Genomic DNA, 20,457 nt, shown 5'->3' with positions numbered 1-20,457 from the left:
TTTAACACTTTACATGTATGAAGATCAACTTATTTCCGGGTGGACTTGCCCTTTAACACTTTACATGTATATGTAAGCATCTTAAAAAGTGCATATTTATAATTATATGGCTAACATCATTTAATCCTTACTGTACTTGGGGGGGGGGGGGGCGTAAGAGCCCCCCCCCCCCCCCCCACCCCACATTTTTGGAGATAGCGCCGCAACCGCTTGGAATTTTAAATTGTTGTTCTTGCATTTTTTTCCTCAAGTCTTACGCACATTTTGATACCATTTTCATCGAATTTGGATACACCTGTCAGGTGTTACATAGCAATTAGTATGCGCATATCATCAAAAAGTGCTACAATTGCATATATCCATGTACAAGCAGAAATGTGAATACAGGTAAATAGATGTATAAGTGGGAGATATGAATTGATATCAAATTGCTTTGATACGTTTCTCAAAGTAACTTGATGTATTCCAGAACAAAACAATACATTAGAAATAAAACAATAGATTGAGGGCTTAAAACCACAACTGTCTATGTCCAAATATGCCATTTTGAGTAAAAATGCATTTGAAAGTAGTTTGATTGCAAGCATAAAATCTGACAAAATGAAGTAGTTATGTTCAATGCCATTAACTTATGAATAATACTTGGTCAAACATCATACATGGAGGCCATGACCTTTTGACCCTGTCAATGTCAAAAACTTACAAAATGGGAGTGCCAAATACCATCCATGGAACTCTTCAGGAATAGCTAGGCTATTGCACAAGTTGATGAGATCCTTCTTCTTAAGGTTTAGTTTTTTTTTAATGCTTCTCTTGGTAGACAAGGTCCAGATTACGTGGAACTGATGATCTATCTTCTCGTAGTCATCCAAGTAGCTATAGATGGTAGCAGATGGTGCCTTGCTCTTCCTTCCTGTATTGGAAGCTCTTTACATGTAGCCAGTTGAAGACGTGTCCATCTTCGTCTGGGCGTTTGTTATTCATGATCTGCTGTGAGAGTTTTTTCAAATCATAAAAGTCTCCATGGCACATGTTTATGACCTTGTATGGAAGCCGACGTCTTAATTTGTGGAAGATTTTTTACCCAGTCATGCATTGTGAAGACATTGATGTTCTTTTTTTCTGTTTCAATAGCAGAATGCATGCTATTGCATTCCATGTGGGAATGCCCACTCTCCAGAAAATTGTGTGCGATGACTTTGAGATGTGTGTTCTGGATGGCATAGAGTAACGTTGCAGCCACATTCACTTTGCAAATCAAAGGAAGCCGAGACAAAAGTCCTCTTTCCAGCAACTACCTTGGCCTGGCATAGCTGCCAACATTTGGAATTTTCAATTAGTAACATTTAAAGTAAAACTGAATATCATGTGCGCATAGCGAACATCACGAGCACGAAGTCTCTTTAGCCGGGGTACTAGATGCTCTCTGGTGCAATCTGAGCCTATTTTAGGGACCATTTCCCATAAAATTCAACCTTTTAAAATGGGTAGTTGAGTAATTAGAAAAATGAGTTCTGAGAAAAACACAGGTTTACCTGCCTTCCCTGACACTCCCATACTACTCATTTAGAGCTCTGTATGTTGCAGATTTTGCTCTCTTCGGAAAATCAGAGTCACATTCCCTCATGTAGCAGGGTGTTGTTTGGCGAGCCTTAGTAATAAGGACACTTTCTAGAGTTTTGTTGCTCATGGACCCTCTGAAGTCAGTTTTGTTCTTTCGCACCTGACTGAAGACCCTTTCACATTCAGCATTGGTATGGGGTATGGTTAGAATCCCAAGCATTACTCTTGCAAGTCTGTCATAGCACAGTTCACCAGAAGCATTCTTCTCTGTCATCATACTTGTCCACTGCTTGTCAGTAGATTCCTCATTTTGCACTAAGTACGGAAGCTGAGCAAGTTGATAGATAAGAAACTGGTTCTCCAGAGCATCTAGGGCACTGTGCTTGTCTTCTTCTTCCTGAAGCAGCATGCAGGGGAACTTGTTGATGAAGAATTTAGAGAAGTTAATTTGGCATCCTTCTGACATGCAATGTCAGCCACTTGCACATGGATGAGAACATCAGACTTGAATGGAAACTTACTTACAATGTAGTCACATGCCTTGGTGTAATATGAACGCACTGCTGCATAAAACTTATGGCAATCAGACTCATCTAAAGTGTTCACAATTTCTCTTGTTGCGCTTCCTATGACCATTTCAGATTCTTCACGAAGATTCTCCTTGTTCTTGTAGTCCAGAAGGGTCAAGTCTGTGGCTGCAATGATTGCTTGTGGAGCTACAATTGGCTGTACAAGTCACGCAGTAGACTTTCTCGTATTCCTTTCAGCTTGTGTATCAGAGGACTTCTCATCTGGAAGATGACACTTTTCTTGTCAGACGCAATGATGCTGTGGCTGAGAAAATGTGCAATGGCTAATATTGGGTTTGAGTGCAATGACTTCAGAATTCTTTCCTGTCTTGTTTCATCCTTTACTGTCTGTCTTGTTTTCTTCTTTTCTCCACATCTTGTTTTTTTCATTTCCAGTCATTTTACTAGAAATCGTACTGGGATGACTGGAAGTTCCAGCCTTGAGCACTGTTGAGCCTGTTGCCTTGCCGACAAGTTTCCCAGTCTTCTGCTTCTTGCTAGGTGTATCCGAAGTGTCCCTCACTTGTCGTTTTTCCCCGAGTAGTACAGCTTGAAGATGGTCTACTGTGTTGTGGCTGTGGTGCTTGAAGTTGAACCTGGGAGGAAGAAAAATTATTGATTACCATATGAGAAAGAAATAAGACTACTGACACTGTTTACAATTAAAAAGATACACTACATTTGAAATCTTGGCACATGACTAGCATTATTGAATAAATGTTTATATCTGTAAACTGAACAGCGGAGTGAAGATGATTGGAAGAGAAAGAGCTAACAAGTAAATGAACTAAAAATAAGAAAGAAAAAATGATGAAAAGGTACATATTTAACTGTCACCCTGTATATATGATCAACTTTTGTACTCACTTGGGTCTGAGACTGGGCAGGTTTGCTCACATGTGGTGGATCTGCAGACACCTTCTTGGGAATGCGGAATGCTTGGAGTTGTGCAGTCATCTTGGTTTGGTGAGGAGGCTTTTCCTGTAGGACAAGACAAGTTTAAAAACTTCATGCGATGCCTGCAACACTATTGATAATGACTTTAATTTATAAGCAAACAATTTAATTACACATTAAATTAAATTTTGCAATTACCATTCTGGTTCATGTAGTTTTTTATTTTTTTCAAACTATTTTACAATGTAAAATGAAAATAACTATTGCCAATTTGAGGAGTAAAAGCTGATTAATTCAAACATTAAGAAAGCTCTCTACTGCTAGGGATAATCTATTCAAATCTGGTAATTTTAATGATGGCCATATTTAAATGGAATGAAAAGGAGTAGATGCCTTGTAGTAATACATTTTCTAGCCTTACCTGTAGTTGAGATCCCTGAGCAGGTTTATTTTTCACAGCTGGAGTTGGCTTCTTTGGAACAAGTGCAGTCTGGACACTATTCTTGGTTGCCTTGGTCTGTTGAGTAGGCTTCTTCTGCTGTGTCTGTTCAGTAGGCGTCTTGTGCTTGGTCTGTTGAGTAGGCTTCTACTGCTGGGCTGACACTTTGCTAGATAAATCTTGGCAAGCATTGGCCCAAGCTCAGCCATCTCGTACAAGCATGTTTCAGAATTGCCTGCACTAGCTTCGTTCCCAATTAGCATCTGGAACTTCTTGAGATTCAATTTCCTGTTCACGCTGGCTTCCAGATAGTAGAACACATCAATGAGGAGCGAGTCAATTGAATATGGTAATGCAGATGACACAGCTTTGGCAGCAAGATCAATTAGTTGATTGGGGCAACCAAGCACAATGAGGTTTGGCTGACACTTTCTGAGGCATGCCCCAATTCCCTTGTGTACACCAGTCATGCCTGATGCATTGTCTTATCCCAATGATGTGCAATTGTCCCATGAGATATCATGATTCTGCAGCTCTGTTATGAGCAATTGTGCAATATTTCCACCAGTTCCTGCCATTTCTAAGGTTGGGAGGGAAAGCAGAGTACAAGAAATTTGCTTACCATCATGGTAGTTGATGACAATTGGGTATAGTTACTGTCGCTGACATTACTCCCATCAGTTGATATTGCAAATGGTCGTGCTCTCATGTCTGAAACGATCTGTCCTTGTTCATCTTTTGCCATTTCACGCACAAGACAACAAGTTTGGTCCTTGCACTGGAAAACTTCTTAACCTCCTCAGAATTAGGAAAGGTTTTCCTCAACAATGGTCCCATGTGACTTGCAGCTGACAGAGGAATATTGTGCTCCAAATAAAATGATGTAAATAAGCACTCAGCTCTAGTTATATTAAAATCCTTGGAGGTTGACATCCATGATGTTATTTTTCATGCCGACGATTCAGACTGGAAAGCAGTGATGTGTTGCTTTGATTTGCAATGAACAACAATGTCATTACAACCGCCATGCAAAATTGACAAATCTTGGCGACATACCTTGCAAGTTGCATGATGTTTGCTCTTTCCTGATGATACAATGAAGTCAAAGTCAAGTCAAAGTCATCAGCATATTTCTTGTTGTAAGCTTGTCCTCTTTTGCGCTCCATCTTATTCACAATGATTTCCTGTCCTACACGATGCAAGGGTACTGCTTTGGAACCTTAAGCCTTTGTTTTTCGCACGAGATGGGTTTCCATGAAATTCTCCTTCTGTTCTCCCGACAACTGGTCATACTTCGTACATGTTGCACATTGGTCTTTTTTATTCATCATTACGTTTTTTCCGGGCAATGATATGGTGTTGCTTGGCCACAATCAGTGGAAGCTGCATAGGGAATCTAATCTGCTTAATTAGTAGAAAACTGCAAGTACTGCGCAATTCTTAATGAATGCATGAAAGTACTTGAAACAGTCTGGACATGAAAAGTAAAATGGCTAATGGACATACATGGGAATAGACAGTTCTGGCACACAAACTGAAATGAATATACAGTACTTTGGTGGACTTAACTCAATTTCACAAAAAATGGACATAGACAGTTCTGGTTTTAAGCCCTCGAGATATAATAAGAAATAAAAAACAATATAATACATATTAAAGAAAATAACATGAAATTTGCATATTCAAAATTTATGCAAATTAACCTTTGCATTTTCAAATATCGACAGCCCCCCCCCCCCCCCCCTGCAGTCAGGGGTTGCTCAAAATAGCCCAGGGCCAGTAGAATTTCAGAAATATGTTTGCTCTTTCATTAAAATTTAATGAGAAAATTGTAAAGCACAGTTTTTGTTGGGGTTGCAGGGGTTTACTCGTACATGTTTCTATGCGATTCCGTGTTTGTTTTTTTTGGGGAAAAAAGATTAAAAATTGTATTTTAAGATCGTATTTCACTCTTATTATCGTACTAAATATGATTTAATCGTACTGGTCGTACTCCAATTTTCATTGACTCAAACAACTTACATCATAGTGAATAACCTACTCAACTAAAACGCATTATCACTACCAAACAATAACATTCCAGCATTGCGTCCCGATATTAGTATTCTTTCATTATCATTAACCTTCCCATTTTGATATTCCATATATAACCATGATATCAACCTCTTCTTTCAATTCAATTAAATTAAATTTTATTTTATTCAAGTCCATTAAAAAAAGTACATTGAAAAACATTGTACATTGACAACATATTTACATGTAGGATACACAGTATACATTGAACTTTAAACACACAATTAAAAAGAGAAGTAAAGACAAGAGTAAGAAATCAAGGAAATAGATAATGTACATGAAATGGAAATTGCAAAAGAACCAAATAAAGGTTCTGTCGAGGCAATTCCCAGCTTATTAAAATACCGAAATTTTTACTGATAAAGAATTAGAAAAGCATAGTGACATTATGGCAAAAAAAGAGTTTAAAAGTTTAAAAGTTATAAAAGTTATAAAAGTTATAAAAGTTATAAAAGTTATAAAAGTTAGGATGGATTAATTATTTTGTAGAGTCTTTACTTAAATACTTGCATGTTTCATTGTCACGTTCAAGCTTGATCTCTGATTTGAGTGTCTTCTTCAGAGTGATGGTTTCCACCGTGAAGTACCTTGTCTCCTACTCCAACCCAGTCAAAAAATGAGCACTTTGCAAGGTTCATGGAATGTTCCAACTTCAATATACGGATCAGGTCGACAATCCTTAATCTGGGAAGAAAAAGCATGGATGTATGATCTTGTTATCCATCCACCTATCAATCCAGTATTCTAAATGTGCACCATTGTTTTAGATTTGTAAAATATTATCTATAAGTTCGAAATACATGTACATGTCATGATGTGAGTGATGTTTAAAGATACTAAGGTTTGAAAGGCAAGGAGTGACAACACATAAATCCTTCAACTCATCACCTTAAGAAAAGGGTTTTTACCAACTTTACAACCTGCTTTCAATGTGATGTCCATGGCAGATGATATCATTGATAAGTGTACGGTAAGCCAATAAAATATTGACAACCCTTTTAAAAAGGAATAATATTCATATTCATTTTTGCAAGAATGAAGACATGATAAATGAAAATGTTTAATTATCAACAAAATTAAGAAATTTACTCGTTTATTCTTCTCATTTTACTACTAATATTAAAAAGCAATCTTAACAGCTTCATGGTAACTATAATATGTAGGGATGACCTCTGTTTCCAATAAATCTAGTCCCTTGCTGTACACATGATCTATCAATGTTCCCTTCTCAGTAGTAGCATTAACAACATGCTGTTTGTAACCTTTATTACACATTAGCTTGTTTACCTGTGAAGAACCTTTAAACAAATCCTCATTAAAATCTCCCATCACAATACACCTAATGCTTCTTTTGTGTAATGCATCTAGCAAATTGTCTAATGATTCACAGAATGATTTGATACTATATGATGGAGGTCGATAAACGACTGAAATCACAACAGAAACTGGTTTGGTGACAAGAATTGCGATAAACTCTAAGTTGTCGACAGATATGTTTAATCTACTTGAATATGTATTCTTGATATACATTGCAACACCTCCGTGCGATTGTTCTTTGAGTACATTTCCAACTCCAGAATTACAGTATGACAGATGTCGTGGCTGATGATAAAATAGAAAGTTATCTAAAATAACGTCACAGAGATCATCATCATTAATCCATGTTTCGGTCAAGCAAATAAAATCTACATTCACAAATTGGCACTGGGATTTGAAATCAGTAAAATGCTGTTTTAATCCTTGTACATTTTGCATTACCAAAGAAAAGTTATAATCGTGAATATCTTCAGAAGTTTCATTCTCGATAAACGGCTTCATAATCTCAATGCGTTCTTTAATTTCTGGATTACAATATATACGTTTAGGATCGAAATGTTCTATCACAAGTCCAGATAACGAAGTAACGCGACTAAGCCCAACATATGCCTGTCCAGATTGAAATACATTTTTTAATGATACAACAGCTTTGTCTAATGTCGAACCTTGTACTTTATGAATTGTGCAAGCATAAGCAAGCTTAAGTGGAAATTGTTTTCTCACATATTTCTTACCAATGGATTCTTCAGACATTTCGATTGAATGAATACCAATATCGGCCTTCTCAAAATTAACTTTGATGCAAACTGGATTCAAATTTGTATGATCCGTTATTATTTCTGTTACATTTCCGAAACATCCATTTGTCAGGCCTTTACTAACATCAATGTTTTTGAGCAACATCACTCTAGCATTAACTGCAATCCACAGATAAGGAGGCAACTGGGTTTTCATCTTTGTATAAGGTTTTTCCAGTATTTGATTTCCTTTTTTAACATCTTTGTCCATGTCTTGTGCTTTTACGCATATCACATCTCCACATTTTGTATGCAATAATTTCTTGTTCCAAGCATCTACTTCATTGTTACATGCATAGATATGCAGAGCATTTTCACATTCTTCGCCAGTTTCACAGGACTTGAGCATTGCTAGGTCTTCATCACAGAGAATTTCATCCCCTTCTTTTACACGTAATCTATTTAAGAGAAAAGCGAATTGGGTATCGTCTTTTTGTCTCATAATGTCTTCAAGTTCTACTTTCTTGAAATTAGCATTCCACAATGCACCATTGAGTGTGTCTTTATATAAAGGAGTTCCTAAGACTGGAGGTAACTGATACATGTCTCCCACAGCAATAACTGAAACACCAGCAAAAGCAGTTTGATCGCGTGATTGTTTTATTTGTCGTAGGCGGCCGTGAATGTAAGACATCATCTTTTGATCTACCATTGATACTTCATCTATGATTAAAATTTGCAATTCAGCCAGCTTATTTCGAAGGACACTTATTTTGTTATCACTCAGCGGTTGATACAGTCTTTGTGCATTGATTGGAATAGAAAGAATACTATGTATAGTATTGCCATTGATATTGTATGCAGCTACTCCGGTTGGAGCCATTTTCAATACTGAGACATCATCAGGATGTGGCAACATTCGGGCTAGTATACGTGTTGCTTCATAGTAAAGACATTTGATCAAATGACTCTTTCCAGTGCCAGCACCTCCAGTTAGAAACATATGAAACGGTTCGACCGATTTTCCATTTACTCTATCTAAACACCACTGTCGTATTTTGTAAAAAACACTCTGTTGCTTCTCATTCAAAGACCTCATCAAAGAATGTCCATCTTGTTTGGAAATTTTTACTGAACGTAGTTCGATGCTATAGTCATCTTTTTTCGGTTCATTCTTTAAATCTGGGATATCAAGATCTCCATCACAATCTTCGACATCTACATTTTCTTTGGGATGTTCAAGTCGCTCTACTTCCTTTTCCGGACATAAAAGACCCCATGCATCTTCGTGTGGACCAAATTTGTCAAGATGCTCCTGTGCATGATCAATTGCATCGGCATTCATTTCAAACTTCTTTCGGTTAGTACAGACAATTGACCAGACTTTCTCCAATTCACGTCCACATATTTTCACAGAACCTGTCTCGTAGAACTCTTCATGTGTTTCAAATGTTGGGGGCTTTAATTGTCCATCTTCAAAATATGGCAGAAACAGTTGCAAAATGCTCAAATAATATTTTTCGGGTGAGATGATGGGTGAGAATCGGGGATATCTTACAACTGCATCTCCCGTACGAGTACGCTTCTGAATATATCCCAGATCGTTATCTAATTTAAAGACATTTTTACTTCTTGTACTTGGCTTTTGGGATGCAGTTAAGATTCTATACTGAGAACAAAACGTTGCAAGACACATATCACTGAATTCTGCGTTTTTAGGTCGAGCTTTGTATCTGTCGAGCTTGCTAGGCATCCAAACATTCTCATCATCATCATTATCGTTATCTGGTCTGCTTTTTATAACGCTTAATGGTAAACTCATTCTGACAGGGTTGGGTCCAACAGGAATGAATTCCACTTTCCTAGAACATTCTTTCAATCTGAGACTGCAAACACGATAGACGCTTTCTTGAGCAGACACTTCACGATTTTGCATGTACACCTGGCCAAGTTTTTTCATGCTTTCCTTTGCGTTTTCATTTCCCTCTTTCATTTCTGATAGTGTATGACTCAATAGCATTCCGATTTCTCGTTCAGCTTTTGACATGTAGGATACAATATAAGCCACGCATGCAAATACATTTGTTACGAACTGCAAATCCATGTTGGCATTCCAGCTTCTTAGTAGACTTGGATTAAACTGATTCACCCATACATCTTGTATTTCTCTTTTGATGATTATACTTTGTTGTGATGCTAATTCATTATGTGCATTCTCAAATTGATTTTGTGTAATGCCAAGCTTTTCAAAGAGATGGTTTACACTGTTGTACTCGATTCCATTGGATAATGCATCTTTAACTGACTTCAACAATTTCTCTGCATCATCTTTAGTCTTTTCAGAAGCTTTAACTTGATCATTGTCCTTTCCCTTATTTTGCACTTTCCCACAATCTTTAGCTGGAATCTCTTCAACAGGTGTTACAATGAATGTTTTTCCAGATGGTGGTCTCGGGAAATTAAATCTACACGCCTTTCCTGTTTTTGTGCAAGATTTAGAATGTTTCTTACTGTGTTGTTGGACCTTGCTTACTATTTCATGCAGTTCTCGATCTTCCTTTTCATCCGGTTTCTGGCAAGAAATGTATTTATCTACGAATTGTACGACATCATCATCTTTATCGATACCCAACTGTGGAGCATTTTGAACCCAGAACAAGGCATGAATGTGAGGGGAACCACGAGCTTGATACTCTACTCTCCAAAATGAATCAACTACTTTACCAATCGGTGCAGCGGGAGATAAAATAACTCTCTTCATAAAAGTGTGAAATCTTTTATCAAACATTCTGGCAACTGTTACTGGATTTGATCTTAAAAGATTACATTTTTCTGTGTAGTCTAATTCACTCGATTCCCTGGTGTCTCCTTTTTGTCTAAGCAATGTATTCATTAATTCTGGCCATCTCATATCGGCAGATGAGAAAGAAGCAAACCATGTGGGCTTTCCAAGCTGTCTTACCATTGCGAGAACATCTTTTTGTGTCTTTTGCCAGAATGGAGGTGTTCCACGAATTTGCTTTAAAAATTTATAGCCCTTGTCTGATTTTAGTATTTTTTTAACTTTCTCTGCATCTTTCAAATCTGAGGCAGTTATTGAAGACGAATCATCTTTTTTGTTTGGACTTTGCCTTAAAGCGATAGAAACTTGTGATATAACCTGTTGAATTTCATAAATATATTGTGCATAAAAGATGTAATCTGTATTCTGAGCAAATCTATTGTCCACGTGCATCAGTCGGTTATGCAGATAACGTCCTAATGTTATTTTTTCATCTCTTCTATCATGGAATGTTGGTTGACCTTTAGGAAATAACACTGGGAAACATTTGGCCTCATTGCTTTCATCTTGTAGAATTGATACCGGGCTTCTTCCTTCACAAGGAGCACAACATATTATGTCTTCAAAATACTGATCTAATATTTCCTGTCCAATATCTACTGGCTGGAGACACGAGTCTAACTGAATACCGCGTAAGCGTTCTTCCATATCGTCTTCAGTGTCGTTGTCATCTATTTTTTGTTGTAGTTTACTGTTGTCTTGCATGTTTTCATTAGCATTTTTGTCTTTGGACAAAATGTAATCAATTTGTTCTTCCATTTCCTTCCAATATTTTGCTAAACGAGCTTTACCACCGATTTCCACTGCTTCTTCCTTTTCATTATCCTGTTCATTTCGTTCAAGTGAGTTTTCCCATTTATCATTTACTGTAACATCGAAATACCACTTATTATTTGCTTTTAAATACTGCAGAGCATTAAGCAAGTTAGATTTATCTACAAATTTGTACTCATAATAGCTTTTGTACGACAATTTTCGTTTGAGTTTAACACGGATCAATTGATCTTCAGTCTGTGGTCTTGGCAACATATCTACTGTTTCATAAGTGTTTGAAGGCACGCACACGACTGGGCCATGGACTCCATTTTGACCACCTTTAGGCAACGCCATTAACTTCATGAAAGGGATATTCAATGCAATCAAATGCTGTTCTAAATTGTTCAGATTGGCAAGCTCTTCTGGAACTTCATGTAATTGTAAATTGTTCATATTTGCTTCTGGAGGTACTTTTCCAGCTTTCAATTTTCTATGACAGGTGAAGCATATCCATAGTGACGATCGGGCTGACTGGCCTATTAAACATTTGACCGGCATTCTGAATTGCAAACATGCAAATATTCTTCACTTATGCATGTCTGAATTTTATAATTACTCTTTTTACATTTCAATACTTGGTTCTCAAAGAGAAGTTTTAAGCATACACAGCACACATATTCTGGGCCATGAGAAATTATCTTTCTAAATTCTTCAAGTACAATATCAAACTCTGACAATTTTACTGTTCGAAGTGCAAACCTTTTTCGATTTTGTTTTATTACATTTTGCCTATATTTTTCAATTCTTTTATATTTCATTTTTAAGCTCATCAATTTCTTTTCCTTAAATTCTTTACCTTTGTATCTAATTTTTGACAATATTTTCATGGTATCTTGTTGTTTTTCCTTGAAATTTTCATTGTTTGAATATTTACTTCTTATTTTGTTTTTATGCATTTGTCTGAAATGTTCATTGTTCGAATATTTACTTCTTATTTTGTTTTTATGCATTTGTCTGAAATGTTCATTGTTCGAATATTTACTTCTTATTTTACATTTATGCATTCGTCTGAAATGTTCATTGTTCAAATATTTACTTCTTATTTTGTTTTTATGCATTTGTCTGAAATGTTCATTGTTCGAATATTTACTTCTTATTTTACTTTTATGCATTCGTCTGAAATGTTCATTGTTCCAATATTTATTTTTCATTTTAGTCCTCATAACTGTTTTAACATTTTCTTTGAATCCTTCATTTATCAAATATTTCTGTTTATTTCTATACAAAATTTTCTTTTTATAATGTAAATCAGAATGATATTTGGTTTTCATAATATTTAGCTGTATGTTCCTGAAATTTGAATCCTCTTTATACATTTCTTTTTGCCTTTGTTTGACATAAGCTCCTTGCTTTATTTTGTGTGATAAATCAGTGTTGTAATTCTCTTTTTGTCTTTGTTTTACTTCATTATTTTTTTGATTTTGTAGGTTAAATCATTTCGATATTTATTCTTCGACTTATTTTTCCTCATTTGCGCATTGTGTAGACACTTTTCCTTTTTCTTAATGATTTCATCTTTGGCAGGGCTCGTTTTTCTCTCATTTGCTGTCTCTTGCGCTTCCTAATTTGATTAGAACTTTCTCTGTTTTTACGTTTTTTTTTTCCTGGGTCTACATTTCTAACATGAACTTCTCCAATTATTATTAATTCGTCATTACTATCAGCACATTTGCTTGCATCAATTCTTAAGCTGTCGTTCTCATTCATTTTCACCCATTTGGATTTTCGAATTTCCTTGCCAAGGTCAACATCAACTTTTGCATCGCTTTCGAGATTACTCCATTTTCGTTTTCTGCTTAAGATAGAGTTGGAATTCTGAACTTTCGTCACTAAATTCAATCTATCAGAGTCATTTTCACATTTAGTACAATTTTTTGAGTCTCCCTTATGTTCATTTTCATATTCTGTTTTTATGGAGTCATTTCCTTTCAGAAGACAACTATTATTCAGCTGTGGTTCTTTTAGTTTGGTTAAGGTAATTGTCACACTCTTCAGTTTTAATTCCTGACCGTTATAATGTACATCATGAATGATCGTTTCATTTGCTTCTTCAGGGAAGACAAATACATTTGGGTTATCAATCATCTTTTGTGGGGAAACACTCTCATCCAATATTTGAACTTCATCAAAGCTTTCACAATGTATGGAACATCCAGAGCTTCCAGACTGACTTTCACTGTGCGTATTTGACGAAGGAATTGGATTACAAACAAAATCCTGTAACTGTGGATAGCCTTTCAAGGTTTCATTCTTACCGGAAGTTGCTTTAGCACATACACTAGTTACTTCATATTCGGTGTGCAGGGGGCATCCCATTGATTTTGCTAACCTCATGCAATGCTTGTACACACCTTGCCAGCTTTGAGTACGAAGTACAACACTGTGTCCGTTACAACTCAGGAAACCTCGACTGCTTCTGGAATGTGAATCAAATATAAAGAAACCATCTTGACCAGATAATACAATGAAAGTACTTCTAGCAAATGTCACAAAACATGCATCAGAATCAGTACAGAGTTCTTTTTCGAGTGCTTGCTTCAATGTCATCGAAAGAGACTGGGCCAATATCAATTCATCTCCATCTAACAATCCAGTGACTGGTTCACGGCATACTATGTTAAACAATTCATTGTACGCATCCAAATATTCAAATAGATCAGATATCAATAAGTATTGGTTGTCGAGTGAAGTGGATCGCCGTATGTAACAATATAATTCATTACCGTTATTCAAAATCCTGTCTAGATCTGTACTTTTCCAATCATTGGCATTTTTTACCTTGCTATACAACAGTGCAGAAAGTGAATTGGTAACACACTGCTTTCCACTTAAGTCACCAAATCTTGTATCACCTTGATTGAATGTCCCTTGGGCAACAAGCGTTATTTGTGTATCGACTCTCGTGCATTTGTCTTTGTGATCACTTTCAAGGGTTTCGTCCTTGGTGTTACGTTCGTTGTGAACGACTGATTCAGACTGATTACTTGCACACTGTTCATATGTCATGTCCAAAAGATTTGCAGTACCTTTCCTCTCATCGTGATTTATCGTACCAGTCTCCAACGTGAGCCTACGTTTTTTTCCCTTTGGATCAACATGGTTTTGAAATGTTTCAGGAGACTTATCCACTACTTCATCAATTTCTTCCTCTATCTGCGACTTGGATCTACACTTCTTCAACACATGCTTTACTTTAACATCAGCCTGAATTGATGGAAATGGCAGAGTTCTCTTTGACGTTCTATCTTCTTTAGTTGTTCTTGTCTGTTCCAATGAATTGAAATTGCCAAAATCTACAGATTCAACAACATTAAAATGAACATTTCCTGTGTACAGTATATAAATTCCCTTATCAGATGTTACAATATTTATTCTTCCAGGTTTCTTTGCAGAGAACAATTGCCAACATGGTACTTGGTCATTGTATGAATAAATATCAGTATCGATTAAATTTGCTAAAGCGCTAATTTCAGTGTCTGTAGCCCACGTTCCGTCTTCCTTTATTCTACGTTTCAAAACATATTCTCTGACTGTTCTATATTCTTGGCTCAATGTATTACTAAACATGTCCTTGGTTTGCAATAAATGTTTCACAGTGGCATTTCTTAGAATTGCATGATTACGCTCAGTTCCAGAAATTACATAGGAAATTGCACGAAAGAAACAATTGCCATCACCAGTAATTTGTTTACTCTGTAAAGGAACTCCAATACAGCTATTTCTATCTAACCTTGAATCACAGCCTTTGCCTATATATCTGATATTCAGTTTTGAACAAATGTTCCGTTTGTCATTATTCTGGAGGGGTACAAATTTGAAATCTTTATCAGGTCTGTCACGTAATCCAAGATCTGCTACAAATTCAACTTCTTTTTCTGTTTCATCAGTACATGTGTACATATTAGCATCTATTGCCTTTTCAATGTCTTCATCTTTGATATTTGAATCTGAAGAAGATTCTAAAGGATTCCTTGAATGAGCATGATCATTAAATGACATATCAGTATCATTGTCTGTACCATCTTTTACTGTATCAAAGCTTCTATTCTCCAGGTCATTGTCAAACACTGCATCTTCTTGTACACCATCTGAAACATCTGAAAAATCATTTTTCATCATATCATCATTTTCCAATACCGATTCACAGACATTGTCTACTGGTTCATTTCTGGGCATATCTTTTGGTCTATCACAAACATTCAAAGGCATATTGCGTTCTGGTAAAACACTTCTATCGAATAAATCACATCCAGGACTTGTGTCTGTATCACTATCAGATTCTATACAATTTCTTGCACACGAACGTTTCACTGGTATATGAACATCACTGCCACTATCATCGTCCGTTTCAATTTCCCCATTTTCATCAAAATTTGATTTCAACAGATTATTCTTTGAATCGTCCTGCACAACTCCATCTGAACCTTTGTTGTCTTTCATATTGCAAATATACTGGTCTGAGTGTGTATCATTTTTACATGTATTTGTATCAAGTCCTTGGTCACCTGCATTCATCGATATCTTTGTATCTTGCTTCTCATTCTTTACTGCTAATTCTATTCCTTCATCTTTGTCAAATCTAATCTCCGATTTATCAGAAGAGTGATTTCCATCAGTACCCTTTTTCCCTTTGGAAGACTGACCTTTCTTGTTCCTTGCTCGACCTTTCTTGTTCTTTGCTTCTTTTTTCTTGCCACCAGCATGAACTCTGTACTTTCGCAAATCCTTGATCTGTTCAAAAAGATTACAAGTACATACATCGATATCAACACATGTATCTGTTCTAGATTGAGTTGGCAAATTGCTTGCTATGTCTGCCCAGGATCGTGTTGTGCCGTTTGTTTCACTTTGCACACACATGTCATTATACAACTTCATTGCATGTGGGGACTGCACACTGTAGGCATATAAACCTAAAAGAGTTTCTGTGTAAGATTGAACACTGATATCTTTTTTCTCGGATTTCACCTTCTTTTCTTTACAATCAACTTTCTTTCGGTCTTCCTTTTTTTTCTGCTATGGCTTTCATAGAATGTCTTCATTGCTTTGCCGATGTAAGTTACACCAGGTTCTAAGACTTTGCCATTCACTGATTTTCTTCTGATTTTCCTGTCTGTTTGATGATCATCTATTGATTTGGGATACAATTTCTTGATTTTAGTTTCTCCACCCATTTCGTCTTCCTTGATTTCACAATTACCCAGTCATCCTCAAATTTTCATTTTGCATCTCTTCGTGTTCTATTTGGGATGGATTTTCCATAGCCAAAGGATTATGTCTATCAGACTCATTTGTTTGCCTGTCAGTTATATGATGTTGTGTTCCTCTCAATCGATTGGTTTTCTTTCCCTTTTTACCATACCTCTTCTTTGATCTGCCACATTTTCTTTTGTTGGTCGTACTTGATAGGGTCCTTGATTGGTTCAAATCCAAGTAACAGTGTTCATCATGATCACCAAGAAGTTCGTATCTATTGAAATGAGAAGGGATGCATACTTGATCAAACATGCGATGAGCCATGTTGTTATTGCCACAAAATGAACAAATCCAGATCAATGTCAGGTCACTCAGTCTGTCTTCACAAGGGAATCCCATACATGTCACATGAAAATGCTTACTACAACAGTCACATCTTGCATCACTTTCATTTTCTTTGATTTCATTGTTACAGATACAGCATTCATTAAGATCTGGGTTGGTCACCAATGCACAACTAGTCAGTATATTCATGATTTCATCAAGTGTTTTCTTAAATTCAATTGTATCCATCATGGTAAATTTTGCTTATATACTTGCAACAGTTCTGGTTAATAATTACAAGTCTACAATTAACGGTTCTGTAACTTGATATATAATGTTCTGTATATATTCCTTACTCCAATAGTCTTTTTATTTAAATATTCCTATTGTGAATTATGAAAAACTAATCCTTACTGATATTAAACTCTATGGTATTTCAATAGCCTAGCTTTATATACACTAGCTTGTACTGTGTTAAGGAGCTATAATGTTTTGTCTCAAGATGGCGTTTTTTTTATAAAATTATGAGTAGGTCATTAATAGCCTAAATGTATTGTAGGCCTATATAAGTTCCCAAATTGCTAATTTCTTTGTTACTCTCTCTCTGCAAACAGGTTCACTTTATATCCTGATCAAAATATCTTCTTATTCTTTCTCAAATCAATCAACCTCACTTATATTTCTAAAACTATATATTATCCTGACCCAATCTTCTTTCTTACTCTCTCTACAATCAAGCTTACTTTTATTTTTAAAATTCTGAACACTATATATCGAAGGATTTCTTTCTTTTCTCTTTACAATCAACAACGCTCACTTTTCTAGGACTCTATATATTGACACAAATTTTGTGTGATTATGGTCTTATCAAGTTCTAGGAATTAGAATTAAATTGCTTTCTTGCTATTGTTCTTCTTTTTATTTCAGTTTGTTTTTAATTCCTTTTAGAAACTGCCAAATATTTCTTTCTAATTTACAGTAATTATGTCTTCTAAAATGGCAATACAGTCTTTCAAACTTGCAATATTGCCTTCTTCACACTATTTTGTTCAATCTTCTTTATTCTTTGCTGTGTATACGCTCTTTTTACTTTCCCAAGATTACTAATACTACTGTTTTGAATTCTAATAGAGGTCTTATCAAGTTCTAGGAATTAGAATTAGATTGCTTTTTCTCTATTGTTCTTCTTTTTATTTCACTTTGCTTTTAATTCCTTCTAGAAACTGCCCAGATTTTTTTTCTAATTGACAGCAATTTTGTCTTCTAAAATACAGTCCTTAAAACTTCCAATATTATCTTCAACGACTACTTTCCAATCTACTTTACTCTTAAAATGTATACCTCTTTTTTCTTTCCCAAGATTTACAATATTACTGCTTTCAACTGTAATTATGGTCTTATCAAGTTCCAGGAATTAGAATTAGATTCCTGTTCCTCTATTATTCTTCTTTTATTATTGCAGTTTACTTTTAATTCCTTCTAGAAACTGCTAATAATTTCTTTGTAATTGACAATAATTATGTCTTCTAAATGGCAATACAGTCCTTCAAACTTCAATATTTATCTTGAACGACTACTTTTCCAATCTACTTTACTCTTTAAAATGTATACCTCTTTTTTTTTCTTCCCAAGATTTACAATATTACTGCTTTCAACTGTAAGTATGGTCTTATCAAGTTCCAGGAATTAGAGTTAGATTCTTTCCCTCTATTGTTCTTCTTTTTATTTCAGTTTACTTTTAATTCCTTCTAGAAACTACCAATAATTTCTTTATAATTGACAATAATTATGTCTTCTAAAAATGGCAATACAATCTTTAGAAATATTCTGTTCCAGTTTTGATTCGATTCAAGATTTCCAGATTCAAGTTTCATTCAGTATGTATGTTTCAGATTCAAGGTTCAAGATAGTTCAAGTTCAAGTGCTAGTTCAAATACAAGTTTCAAGTGCAAGTTCTTTGGAAGTTCTTTAGTTCAAATAGTTCAAGATAGTTCAAAATAGTTCAAGATAGTTCAAGATAGTTCAAGATAGTTCAAGATAGTCAAGATAGTTCAAGTGCAAGTTCAAGTGTAAGTTCAAGTGCAAGTTCAAGTGCAAGTTCAAGTGTAAGTTCAAGTGTAAGTTCAAGTGCAAGTTCAAGTTCTTTGGAGAGTTCTTTGGAGAGTTCTTTGGAGAGTTCTTTGGAGAGTTCTTTGGAGAGTTCTTTGGAGAGTTCTTTGGAGAGAGTCTTTGGAGAGTTCTTTGGAGAGTTCTTTGGAGAGTTCTTTGGAGAGTTCTTTGGAGTGTACCACCCTCGGTCCTGCAAAAGACAGAGAAAGAATAGAAAAAAAAATTAATTAAATTCAATAGACACGTCTGGGGCAATTCTTGAGAAATCATCAAGGAGCTCGTATCTATTGAAATGAGAATGACTTAATTATTAAATCACTATTGCTTCAAATAGACTTCCCCTTTAAGTCAACATAGATATGTGCCAGATCCAGCCCCATTCACTTTTACATGATTGAAAAGCCCTGATAAGGGCTCGTTTGTACCATATTATGAAGTTTATGAATTAATATGGATATAGATTAGAATCTAGAATATACTTACTTTAATTAGAGCGATGCTGGAAAGTGTGCTTAGATGTTAAGTACTTGTAATCTGGCATTTTCGTAAGTAAGAAGACCAGCCACTATCGCTTTTGCAACAGCGCTGTGTTGTGTGCATCTATTAAATGCAGTGCACAATTTATCGTCACCCTAGTGCGGGCGCGGGTGCCAGCGGTCTATTAAGGCAAGCCGGGATTTGCGGAACCAGAAGATAGTCTCAGTGGAGCATCCCGAGACCAAAATAAAGTCATAGTCATATAGTCATAGTGATAAAAACACCCTAAATGTAAAAAATCTGCTCACAAAAACTAAAAGGAAACCAAAACCCAAGGAGAAAATCATCTCATACGAAAGAGTAATGAGAGAAGCAATTTCAAAAAAGTTTCATCAAAATCGGCTATAAAATAAGAGAGTTATGAAAGTTTGAAAACACTTGTTGTACTTTCTATGGGGATCCTCAAATTGGCAACGCAAATACAAATAGTGAGCCCTCATCCAATGCTTAAAGATACTATGTCCCTTTGCAGCCAACATCAAATTCTGAAGAACTTGCAGAAATTATGAATATGTCATGTATGTCCTATCTGTCAAATTTAAACATTAGCAGTGTCCTAATATTCATATTATGCAAAAGAAACCAGTTTACTTGCTAGACTAGCTTCACTGTCAGACACTATTGAGTGACTCACTGGCTTTTTCTTCTTTGGTAATAAATACATGTACATAAAATGAGCTGTAAAGGGTATATGAACATTTGTCACATCAATATCCCACTTCTGCTTGTAATGGCCAAAATTAAACTGATTGAATCTTTGCGCAGCATAAAATGTACGACCATTCGGTACAATGGTCTGAAAATAAGACCATTACTTACTGGCTCTATAGTTCTTAAGTCGATTCGACAACTAATAGTTGTTATTTTCCAACTTAAAGACATTTTCAAGCCCCCCCCCCTTTTTTTAGGAAGTTCTAAATTAGTATTATCTTTCAAATGCCGTTGGAATGTAACCTCCTCATTTTGTTGGCCTGCAAATGGGACATAGTACCTTTAAAGGTAAAGACCAGTTTTTGGTCATGCGATTGCATTGGGACG

General features: G+C 35.7%; 1 protein-coding gene and 1 long non-coding RNA gene across 9 annotated transcripts; both read right to left on the bottom strand.

Moving 5' to 3' along the window:
- Positions 1-803: 803 nt before the first annotated feature.
- On the bottom strand, positions 804-5,151 carry LOC115921669. The gene is made up of 3 exons (XR_004063032.1): positions 3,451-5,151; positions 3,000-3,113; positions 804-2,728 (listed from the first exon to the last, which is right to left on the bottom strand). It is a non-coding gene; the product is annotated as an uncharacterized LOC115921669 (long non-coding RNA).
- A 207-nt stretch (positions 5,152-5,358) lies between these two features.
- LOC115921667 lies at positions 5,359-17,116 on the bottom strand. 8 transcript variants are annotated; one of them, XR_004063031.1, is made up of 5 exons: positions 16,616-17,116; positions 15,897-15,984; positions 15,273-15,350; positions 13,583-13,669; positions 5,359-6,225 (listed from the first exon to the last, which is right to left on the bottom strand). XR_004063031.1 is itself a non-coding variant. In XM_030979465.1 (4 exons), the coding sequence occupies exons 1-4, from the start codon at positions 16,634-16,636 to the stop codon at positions 13,650-13,652; spliced, it is 225 nt and encodes a 74-aa protein (XP_030835325.1). In that variant the 5' UTR covers positions 16,637-17,116; the 3' UTR covers positions 12,988-13,649. The 8 variants fall into 8 exon arrangements, 3 of the variants coding, with proteins under 3 accessions (XP_030835323.1, XP_030835325.1, XP_030835324.1); XR_004063029.1 differs by having other exon boundaries at positions 5,360-6,225; positions 13,605-13,669; XR_004063027.1 differs by lacking the exon at positions 15,273-15,350 and having other exon boundaries at positions 5,360-6,225; positions 13,509-13,669.
- Between the last annotated feature and the right edge of the window lie 3,341 nt (positions 17,117-20,457).

Source organism: Strongylocentrotus purpuratus, unplaced genomic scaffold, assembly GCF_000002235.5.
Source record: "Strongylocentrotus purpuratus isolate Spur 01 unplaced genomic scaffold, Spur_5.0 spur5_scaffold_10, whole genome shotgun sequence".
NCBI lineage: Eukaryota > Metazoa > Echinodermata > Echinoidea > Camarodonta > Strongylocentrotidae > Strongylocentrotus > Strongylocentrotus purpuratus.
The sequence above is the reverse complement of the archived record's forward strand: the minus strand, read 5'-3'. Positions and strand labels throughout refer to the sequence as shown.

Excerpts from the sequence above, each read along its gene's own strand:
- LOC115921667 (XM_030979463.1), bottom strand. The coding sequence starts at position 17,025 with ATGATGGATACAATTGAATTTAAGAAAACACTTGATGAAATCATGAAT. Across the intron at positions 15,985-16,615 it reads TGTGGCAGATCAAAGAAGAG|ATCAAGGATTTGCGAAAGTA; the intron begins GTATGGTAAAAA and ends CTTTTTGAACAG. Across the intron at positions 6,226-15,896 it reads TCGAGCAAGGAACAAGAAAG|ATTAAGGATTGTCGACCTGA; the intron begins GTCAGTCTTCCA and ends TTTTCTTCCCAG.